Source organism: Cervus canadensis, chromosome 18 (assembly GCF_019320065.1).
Source record: "Cervus canadensis isolate Bull #8, Minnesota chromosome 18, ASM1932006v1, whole genome shotgun sequence".
In the NCBI taxonomy this organism is placed as follows: domain Eukaryota; kingdom Metazoa; phylum Chordata; class Mammalia; order Artiodactyla; family Cervidae; genus Cervus; species Cervus canadensis.
The window spans coordinates 13,465,979-13,477,477 of NC_057403.1; the positions used below are offsets into that span (position 1 = coordinate 13,465,979).

At 45.4% G+C, this 11,499-nt stretch overlaps 1 protein-coding gene across 2 annotated transcripts; it reads left to right on the plus strand.

The window, feature by feature from the left end:
• Positions 1-638: 638 nt before the first annotated feature.
• Positions 639-10,824, plus strand: FCAR (Fc fragment of IgA receptor). 2 transcript variants are annotated; one of them, XM_043436730.1, is made up of 5 exons: positions 639-768; positions 1,632-1,667; positions 4,484-4,768; positions 7,428-7,715; positions 10,372-10,824. In XM_043436730.1, exons 1-5 carry the CDS (start codon positions 735-737, stop codon positions 10,593-10,595), a joined length of 867 nt encoding a protein of 288 aa, XP_043292665.1. In that variant the 5' UTR covers positions 639-734; the 3' UTR covers positions 10,596-10,824. The 2 variants fall into 2 exon arrangements, with proteins under 2 accessions (XP_043292665.1, XP_043292663.1); XM_043436728.1 differs by having other exon boundaries at positions 721-786.
• The last annotated feature ends 675 nt before the right edge of the window (positions 10,825-11,499 follow it).

Here is an 11,499-nt window from a genome sequence, read left to right on the forward strand (position 1 = left end):
CTTATACTTGAAGAACTAGTGATAGCCAGGTAGGTGTCTATAGCCAAATTTATCTATCCATCCATCTATCTGTTTATCTGTCTGTCCTACCTACCTGACTATCTATCTAATCTATACTCTCTATCAATCCATCATTTATTCATAGATTACAGCTTTAGATATAGATCAGATATAGATATAGGAGGCTCATTCTTTAGACATGCATGAAGAAAATATTCCTCTACATGCCGCCATTGAGATAATTCCCAACATAAGAGTACACTGCCTGCCTGATCAAGACCAAATGGGTATATTCGGTCCATGAATTCCGTGGAGGCTATGTGGATCCATAGCCATCAAGGCCACATGGCTTTGGACTGATGGATCAACGAAGGAAAATCTCTGTCTGTTTGGCACCCATTTAATAATTTTCTGACCCCAGCCCTTCCCCTGGGATGTGTGATCTTGTCTGAAGGAGGATTTGAGCCCTGTTCAACACTGGTGGAAGAAAATGCTCACTTCTCATCTGAAACATAAACAGGAAGGTTGATCTCCTCTTAGACTCCATCTCAGGGCCCCTGAGAATGAAGTTCTTTGGGAAGGAAGCATTCCTCTGGGGCAATAAGTGTAGAAATTCTCTGACGAGGACCTCTGAGTTCATACTTCCTGTGGGTCTCAATGTCTCGTGAGACTCTGTCATCTGTTGATGCTCACTGTCAAGAGGCTAAGTGGGCTGAGGCTGGCCGTGCAGAACCATGGCCCCCAGAGACACCACCTTCTTCTGTCTCGGTGAGTCCCCAAATGCAGGTAGGTTAGAGGGGAAGATAGGGGAGAATCCAAAATAGTCAAGGTTTCTCTTAACTGGTGACTCAGACAGTAAATAATCTGCCTGCAATGCAGGAGACCTGGGTTCAATCCCTAGGTTGAGGAGATCCCCTGGAGAAGGGAATGGCAACCCACTCCAGTATTCTTGCCTGGAGAATTACATAGACAGAGGAGCCTGGTGGGCTACTGTCCATAGGGTGGCAAAGAGTCAGATGCTACTGAGCGACCAACAATTTTACTTTCTCTTAACATAAGAACTCAGTGATTTCAGTGGCTGCCAAGAAGACTCTGCTCTCCTGAGTGGAGAGATGGTCTTTGCCCAGGTATTTGTCTGCCCAAGCCCATGCTGGCTTGTAAGGATCAGTGGTCCAGCTGTCAAGTTGGCCTTGCTGGGTTCATTCAGCCCATGCCATGCTGTCTGGCAGTGCACAATGGTTCCAGAGTTCCTGCAGAGGAGAGCCTTAGGGGCTGGAATCTGGAAGATAAAACTAAAAATGGGCCTTGTTTGCTGTTGAAGAGAACAAATGGCACCTGCATGTCTTTATGTTGTTGTTCAGTTGCTCAGTCTTGCCTGACTCTTTGCAACCCCATGGACTGCAGCACGCCAGGCTTCCCTATCCTTCATTATCTCCCAGAGCTTGCTCAGACTCATGTCCACTGAGTCAGTGATGCCATCCAACCACCTCATCCTCTGTTTCCCCCTTCTCCTCTTACCCTCAATCTTTCCCAACATCAGGGTGTTTTCCAGTAAGAGTCTTTCTGTTGAGTAATTTGTAATAAAGGTTGGAAATTGGCGGGTGGAGTTTTCATGAATGTCTCTCTTCCAGTTCTCTGTCTTGGCCAGAGGATTCAGGCACAGGATGGTAAGTGTTTCTCTAAGTCTCCTCCAATCCCCTTGCATCCTCACGGCAACTCTGGGATAGAAGAGTCTGAAGTTCAAAGGGATTCCAATTTTATTTCCTGTTCTGTTGATCGCTATCTCTGCTGCATTCCTTTTGCACAACTTCTACCTCACTTTGGAAGCTTTGGATCCCTCAAACTCATGCTCAGACCAGGATTTAGTCTTTGCCTCCAGTAGGCTGACTGTCCATCCAAGATGCGTGTTTTACTGAATGTTCACAACGGCAGGGATGAGGAAGTCAGGAACCACCTTCCATTTCCCAATATTCTTCCTACATCAAATGTTCTCACAACCTAACTCTCCACAGTCCATCTACTTTTCTTCATTTAAGGGGACACTGCCTTAGAGAACTTTATGTAAGTGGCTTCAACTCTCAGAACCAATTTCTTTGTCTATAAAGGTGGCTCAGATGGTAAAGAATCTGCCTGCAATATGAGAGACCTGGGTTGGACCCTTGGGTTGGGAAGATCCCCTGGAGAAGGGAATGGCTACACCACTCCAGTATTCTTGACTGGAAAATCCCATGGAAAGAGGAGATTGGTGGGCTACAGTCCATGGGGTTGCAAAGAGTCCGACATGACTGAGAGGCTAACATTTTCACTTTCAAAAGAGAAATAAAAATAACAATGAAAGCAGATTGGATCATGGGAGGATGGGATCATTGTGATCCAGTTGTTGGGATTAATCGAGATAAGGCATATGAATTATATACATGGTAAGTGTATTACCTGTGATGGGTTTCTCAGGTGGTTCAGCGGTAAAGATACGCCTGATGATGATGGTGGTGATCATGAGGGAAAAAAGTCTCTGAACTCAATGAAGGGCCCAGTCTCCACTTTCCTTGATTCATTGAAGTGCGTGAAGTCACTCAGTCATGTCCAACTCTTTGCGACCCCATGGACTGTAGCCCACCAGGCTCCTCTGTCCATGGGATTCTCCAGGCAAGAATACTGGAGGGGGTTGCCATTTCCTTCTCCAGGGGATCTTCCCAACCTAGGGATCGAACCCGGGTCTCCTGCATTGCAGGCAGACGCTTTATCCTCTGAGCCACCAGGGAAGCTGCCATTAGTTTCTTTTAAAAAATTATTTATTTGTTTGGCTTATCTAACTGCTTTAGGGGACAGCTCTCCCTGTATGCTGAGGAAAGAGCAGAGAATCTGGGGTGAGATAGTCCTAGTTTCCAAACCAGGTTGGAGCACTCTTCAGTTTGTGGTCTTGAGCAACTGACGTGGTTTCTCCAAGCTTCAGCACCCTCACGCTAGGGTGAAAAGCAGAATTGCTTGTGGATAAGGGTTACCATGGCAACAGAACACCAAGCAAACCGCCTGGCAGACTAGGGGGCACTCTCCAGCGCTCTTAGTCACTCAGCTGTGTCTGACTATTTGCGACCCCATGGATTGTAGCCCACCAGGCTCCTCTGCCCATGGGATTTCTCAGGCAAGAATACTGGAGGGGGTTGCCATTTCCTTCTCCAGGGGATCTTCCCCACCCAGGGACTGAACCCGGGTCTCCCATATTGCAGGCAGATTCTTTACCGTCTGAGCCTTCAGGGAAGAGGGTAGAATTAATGGTATGGGGTCTGCTTTGAGGGCAATGAAAATGGAATAGACAGACATGATGATTGCACAAGATTGTGAACGTACTAAGCTCCACTGAATCGTATACTTTCAACAGGGTTAAGTTTATGTTATATAAAGTTCACCTTGATAAATTAATAAATATAAATATATATATGTGTATATATACACACACACATATATATAAAGGAAGGAATTTTGTTCCTCAAAAAATCTTTCAGTTCCTCAAAAACCTAAAAGCCCAATCCAGCAATTCCACTTCTATACATGTAACAAGAGAAACTAAAGAACAGATTCTAACAAGATACTTGTACCTCCATGTTCATAGCAACTTTATTCACAATAGCCAGAAAGTGGGAAAAACTCAAATGTCCACTGACATGAATGTATAAGCAAAATGTAGTCTGTACATACAGTGGATTATTATTCAGCCATAAAAAGGAAACATATTCTGATACATGCTACAACGTGGATGAATCTTGATGACATTGCACTAAGTAAAAAAAAAAAAAAACACCAGACACAGAAAGGCAAATACTGTTTATTCCACTGATACAAGGTGTCTAGAATAGGAAAATTCATAGAGACAGAAAGTCAATTAGAAATGACAAGGGCCTAAGAAAAGAGTGAAGAGTTATTGCTTAGTGGTTTTAGGGGTTTGTTTGGAATCCTGAGAAAGTCCTGGAAATAGATGCACAATATGGTTGAGTTGCACAATATGGTGAGTATAGGTCCTTCCCCTGTGGCCCAGTGGTTAAGACTTCACTTTCCAATGCAGGGGATACAAGTTGGATCCCTGGTCTGGGAGTTATGATCCCACATGCCTTGTGACCAAAAAACCAAGACATAGAACAGAAGCAATATTTTAAAAAGTTTAATAAAGACTTTAAAAATACTCCACATCTATCCATACCTATACCTATATCTATATCTATATCTATCTATCTATATATGCACACACATATAGTGAGTGTAATTAAGGCCACTTAGCTGTGTACTTAGAAATGGTTTAAATGATAAATTTAACCTTTACATAACACATTTCATTTTTGCCACAGTTAGAAATTATCCCAAAAAAATTTTTAAGGAAGGAGCTATAAGTCTGTCATACCCTTCAGTTAGTCGTTCCCCTCACAGAAAAAGAAAGACGTATGGTTTCTCCATGGCAGGCCACCTGAGTCTGGGCCCTGTTTTCTTTTAGGGAACTTTCCCATTCCTATCATATCTGCTACACCCAGTTCTGTGATTCCCTGGAATGGGTCGGTGAAGATCTTGTGCCAGGGAACCCTTGCATCTTACCTGTACCAGCTGGAGATCCTGGAAAACCTCACCTACAGAGTGGTGGAGAAGAAGCTGGGGTTTCAGGAGGTGGCGGAGTTCGTCATTAACCACATGGATACAAACACCGCAGGGCGTTATCAGTGCCGATATGGGAGAGAACACCGCCGGTCAGCGCCTAGTGCAGCCCTGGAGCTGGTGGTGACAGGTGAGGCCCTGTGCGGGTCTCTGACCCTCAAGTCTTTTTCTTTTCTTAGTTTTTCAGAGATGTTATTTTTAGAAGTTTCAAATTTCCAGGGAAAATAAGGTGATGTAACAGACAGTGCCCATATACCTTACACCCAGTTTCCCCTACTCTTAACACATTGCTGATCAGAGGCTTATCAATAGGTCTTTTGTTACCCAAATGTTATTGACTGCAGATGTATTGACACATTTTTAGAGAGGGATACAATTAACATCACCGGTGCAAAGTTGTTAGAGGTTAGAATTGATCAAGGACTCACTCAACAACTTATGACTGACGTTATCATTCACATTTTGCTCCACTAGGTTTTTGTTCTAACCTTGTGTATATTATAAATGCAAGCTTATTACTGTAAAATTTTCAAAACTGATGCACCAAGAAATTTTGAGTGAAGAACTTTTCGGTGCATTTTATGCAGTTACTTTCTCTGTTTGTCCAAGCAACACATATACTAGTGTCTCCGAAGATGATAGTTCCTCAGCATAAAGTTCTGGTTCAGACAAGGTGAATATTAGATCAGCAAAAAGACAAAAAAAAAACACCTTAGTGATTGATTCTGATGTAGAAAGTGAAAATGAAACTCATGGTGCTGGAGAACTTTATAGGTGTGTCAGTTGTAACTATTAAATGTAAAAACCTGCAAAGTCTTATGAAATAACAGAATTAATTTCTGACCTGCCAAAATAAAAATCTCCGGCTCCTTTGTCCATGGGTTTTCCCAACCAAGAATACTGGAGTGGATTGCCATTTCCTCCTCCAGGGGATCTTCCCAACCCAGGTATCCAACCCTGGTCTCCTGTATTGGCAGGCAGATTCCTTACTATCAGAGCCACCAGAGAAAGCTCCTAGGATTCCCTAAGCGGGGAGCAATTAAAATATCTTCATTTTCATAAGAAATCCCTTTCAACCACACCATTTACATTTTATGTAAATGAGGTGACTTTTGGAAAGCACCTAAAGGATCTGAGCTGGTTGCCAGGGGAACCAACCAAGTAATTGGTGGGTTAGAATGCTCAGCCCCGCCCCACCCCCACCTGACCTCCGGGGAGGGCAGAGAGGTGGGAGGTTGAATCCATCCCCAAAGGCCAATGATGAAATAATCAGTCTCGCCTAGGAAATGAGGTCCTGTATTCTTCCAGTTCTCCCCTCTGGCTGTTCCTGACACGTGTTCTTATAAGTCAGTAATCTAGTAAGCAAGCTGGCTCCCTGAGTTCCATCTGCCTCTCTAACAAATGAATTGAACACAAGAACTGCGACCCGACAACTTCCGATTTATTGCCGTTCGGTCAGAAGCACAGGTGACAACCTGGACTTTTGATGGGCTCTGAAGTGGGGGGCAATTTGTAGGACTGAGCTGTTAACCCAGAGCCCCAAACCACAGGATCTGACGTTACTGTCAGGTAGAGAGTGTCAGAACTGAGGTGACTCGTGGGACGGGGAGACAGTGGAAACAGTGTCAGACTTTATTTTGGGGGGCTCCAAAATCACTGCAGATGGTGATTGCAGCCATGAAATTAAAAGACGCTTACCCCTTGGAAGGAAAGTTATGACCAACCTACATAGCATACTAAAAAGCAGAGACATTACTTTGCCAACAAAGGTCTGTCTAATCAAGGCTATGGTTTTTCAGTGGTCATGTATAAATGTGAGAGTTTGACTATAAGAAAGCTGAGCACCAAAGAATTAATGCTTTTGAACTGTGGTGTTAGAGAAGACTCTTGAGGGTTCCTTGGAATCTCAACCAGGAGATCCCACCAGTCCATCCTAGAGGAGATCAGTCCTGGGTGTTCATTGGAAGGACTGATGTTGAAGCTGAAACTCCAATACTTTGGCCACCTCATGTAAAGAGTTGACTCATTGGAAAAGACCCTGATGCTGGGAGGGATTGGGGGCAGGAGGAGAAGGGGATGACAGAGGATGAGATGGCTGGATGGCATCATCAACTCAATGGACATGAGTTTGAGTAAACTCCAGGAGTTGGTGATGGACAGGGAGGCCTGGCATGCTGCAGTTCATGGGGTCACAAAGAGTCGGACACGACTGAGCACTGAACTGAACTGAACTGTGGGACACCCAGCTGGCATCTCAGAATCGCTCAGCAGTCTGGGGAGGAAACCCACAGGTTGGAACTGGGAACAGAACCATATGGCCCTTCTGGCTTTAGAGACTAGATCGCTGTCCCTGAAAGATACCTGCTCATCTGCTTATTCACTCAGCTCCAATTGGGACAGAGCATGGGTCCTGCAGGGGGCTCCCCAGGTGGCTCAGTGGTAAAGAATCCGTCTGCGATGCAGGAGACGCAGGAGACGTGGGTTTGATCCCTGGGTCAGGAAGAACCCCTGGAGGAAGGCATGGCCATCCACGCTAGTGTTGTTGCCCGGATAGTCCCATGGACAGAGGAGTCTGGGGGGCTACTGTCCTTAGGGTCACAAAGAATTGGACATGACTGAGCACATGCAAATGGGTCCTGTAGTAGTGAAATGGGATGTTACCACCTCCCATTCCTTTGCATCAGGAAAACATGAGCTTCTTCCCTTCTCTTAGCATGGACCCAAAATGAGTGGCGGGGAAACAGGGAAAGACAGAAATCTTGCCAACAGCTCACTCTCTTCTCTTTCAGGCTTGTACGACAAACCCTTTCTCTCCACCGATGGGGGCCAGGTGGCGATGCCAGGGGAGAATATTTCCCTCCGGTGCAGTTCAGCACACATGTCGTTCGACAGATTTTCACTGAGCAGGCCGGGAGGGGCCACCCTGTCACGGCACCGAGATGCGAGACTCCAGGGGGACTTCACTCTGGGTCCTGTGAACCTCAGCTTCTCAGGAGTCTACACATGCTATGGCTGGCACAGTGGCCGCCCCTATGTATGGTCAGCCCCCAGCAATGCCCTGGAGCTGGTGGTCACAGGTAAGGGTATCCCCCCCACCCCTGCCAGAGACTTCCGTCCTCCTCCTCAGGGCTCTAGCTGGCTGTCCAGGGCCTTGGCATCAAGCAGGAGAACAGAGAGGCACCGAGAAAGAAGATCGGGACAGGAGAGACTCATGGCTCAGAGGACCACGAAGAGAGAAGGGCTTCTCACCCATGTGACATGTGACTTTCACAGCGTGTCCCGGAGCTCTCCAGTGTCCTTCAAGACACATGGCCTGTTAAGAAAGGAGAGGCCCGCGTTCAGAATCATCTTTAGGAGTGTCATTGAGCCAGCAGATACCAGACACAACCTTTGATGAACTCACTTTCTTTTATCACATGCTTAGTCGTAACAGGGAATCCTGACATTGACGTCTAATACTAGAAGCCACTCGGAGAGGTTGACTGGTAACTTACCACTCATCAAGAAGACTCTAAAAAACTCTATCAAGTGCTTCATTTAGGGAAACTCACTGCTTCTCCAGGGATTAAGACTCAGGACTTTGGGACCTCCCTGGTGGTCTGGTGGCTAAGACTCTGAGCTCCCAGTGCAGGGGACCTGGGTTCAGTCCCTGATCAGGGAGCTAGATTCCACATGCTGCAACTAAAGATCTCACAGGCTGCAACTACAGACCCAGTACAGCCAAATAAATAAGCAAATATTTAAGGGAAAAAAACGGGGGAGACACTTCCCTGGTGGCTCAGTGGTAAAGAGTCTGCCTGCCAGTGCAGGAGATATGGGTATCATCCCTGATCTGGGAAGATCCCACATGCCTCGAAGCAACAAAGTGCCTATGCCATGATTACTGAGCCTGTTCTCCACAATGAGAGAAGCCACTATAATGAGAAGCTGGAGAACCATAACTAGAGTGTAGCCCCTACCCACCCCAACTAGAAAAAAGCCCAAGCAACAAGGAAGACGCAACAGAGCCAAAAATAAATAAATAAAATTATACATATATATAAAGACTCAAGGTTTTCACTACTGTGGACCTGGGTTGATCCCAGGTTGGGGAACTAAGATCCCATAAGCCACAGTGAAGTGTTAAAAAAAAAAAAATTTTAAAAGAGCTTCATTTTTATATTGTTTGCATGCATCACTCTGCCCAGAGGGAGCAAACAGGAGTTATAGCAGAGGAAAGCAACCTCTGGTGACTGAGTGGGATGACCACATTTATCTCTCACATTTGTCTTGTCCAGTCATTCTGCAAGCTAAGTGAATGTATTAGTCATGGCCTTATAAGCTCATATGGCCAAATGGTCTTTTCAATTAATGATACAGGGACAACTGGTCACCTGTGGAGGAGGGCTGAATTTATTAGCATTTTCCTTTAATGTAGACAGTCACTGTATCTTGTTTCAGAAATCACCTCCTATCCCAATGTCAGGATGATCTTTTCTTATATTATCTTCCCAGACTTGAAATATTTTGCAGTTTGCAATTAGGAATTCATGTTGGATTCCAAGGCTTCCCTGGTAGCTCAGTTGGTAAAGAATCCACCTGCAATGCAGGAGACCCTGGTTCAATTCCTGGGTCGGGAAGATCCCCTGGAGAAGGGATAGGCTACCCATTCCAGTATTCTTGGGCTTCCCTGCTGGCTCAGATGGTAAAGAATCCACCTGCCCAAATCCACTTGGAACTGATTTCTATGTTTTAACAGAAGAGAGTTACTAGGATTTCTGAGCATTGTAATTTCACAATATTTATTACATCCTTGAGCCCATGAGGTCCATAAAATAAATGGATAAATTTTTTAAAGGTGCAATGAACAGAAATAACTAATGAAACGTCACACACCAGTGGGCCAAGGTCACACTTAGCTTCCCTAAGTTTTTTGTGTTTTGATCACGCCACATGGCATTCAGAGATCCTAGTTCCCTGACCAGGGATTGAACCCATGTCTGCTGCAGTGGAAGTGCTCAGTCATAATCCCTGGATCACCAGGAAAGTTCCAAATTTTTCCTAGGTTTGTCTTAACTTTTTTTTCCTATTTGCTTCCCGATACCAATCATTGTATGAGAAAGGAACACACACTGTTCCGTGGGGTGAGATGATGTAGAGGAGAGAGTTTGGGGCTCTGGATCTATGAAGATGTTTTGAGGATATGATTATATATTCAGTGAAACTGCCACATAGGGAGGGGATGACAAGCAAACAGAACATCCTCATAACCACCTCCTCCCCCATTTACAAGATACCTCTGGGCACCACAGCTTTGGACTCGGGTTTAAGGTGAAGTATAGAGACTCACACACAGGGGTAACCAGCTTAGCAGTGCCGTGTGGTGCCTGCATGCTCAGTCGTGTCCAACTCTTTGTGACCCCATGGCCTATACCCCACCAGGCTCCTCTGTCCATGGGGTTTTCCAGGCAAGAATACTACAGTGGGTTGCCATTTCCTTCTCCAGGGATCTTCCTGACCCAGGGATAAACCCTCATCTCCTGCGTCTCCTGCATTGCAGGTGGATTCTTTACCCAGTTAGCCATCAGGGAAGCCCAAGATGAAATATGGTGCTCATGAATGCATGCATTGCCTGAGGAGGGGGTCCCAGCGAACACACAAACTGGGGAAATGAGCTCCCTTCCCAGGGCTCTTGGTCGGGAGGGAATGAAATGTGACCAGTGATCACTCATTTCCTTCTAATGACGTCTCTAGGTACCACGAGCCAAGATCACACGACGGAGAACTGGATTCGGATGGGCATGGCAGGGCTGGTCCTCATAGTCCTCTTGGCCATTCTGGCTGAAAATCAGCTTGGCCCTCAGGTTCTACACCAGAAAGACCAGCAAGATCTGCCTGACCTGCGCTGGAGTCGACAGGAAAGTCAGACAGAATGGACCTTTAGACTAACTCCTAAGGACCACCAGGGATATTCCTAGAGTGGATGCTTCTTAGAAGAGCCAGCATCTGTGGAGTCCTATGCAGCTGCTTGGAGAGCACAAGGGGGACGGAGGTATGAAGAAGCTTGGATCCCTTTTCAAACCAATCAAATGGTATTTTCTTATGTGCATCTGATATGTTTGCATTCCACCTTTCTAGACATAGTTGAGAATATTCTCAGTATCATCTTGGCTGAACTCATTTCCTGTGATAAAAAATAATGAAAAGCATCCTCAGTTCTCCTTGCTGTTTTTTACCCTCCCTCTATAGACTTTTGGGCTTCCCAAGTGGCTCAGTGGGTAAAGAATCCACCTGCCAATGCAGGAAATGCACGTTCCATCCCTGTGTCGGGAAGATCTCCTGGAGGAAGGCATGGCAACCTACTCCAGGATTCTTGCCTGAGAAATCCCAAGGACAGAGGAGCCTGGAGGGCTGCAGTCTGTGGGGTCGCAAAAACTTGGACATGACTTGGCACACACACGCACACACTGTAACCCTTTGAATTTGAATTTAATCAATTCTAATTCAGTCAATCATGTGATAACCAATTATATCACATGAGCAAACAGAGGCTCAAAAATCATATGACTTGAATAATGGTAAAATGCGTGGATACAGAGTTTCAGTTTGGGAAGATGAAAAAGTCCTGGAGATAGATGGTCATGTTGGTTGCATGATGATATGAACGTCCAGAATGCCAGTGAAATGTACACTTAAAAATGGTTAAAATGAAACTCTATGCTCAGTAAATAGCAATTCTCCTTTGGAGGTATAGAGTTTCAGTTTTATAAGTTGAGAAAGTTCTAGAAATTTGCCTCACAACAATGGAAATACACTTCACACAACTGAACTGTACACCTAAAAATGCTTAAGACATTATGTTTCATGTATGGGGGGGGAGGG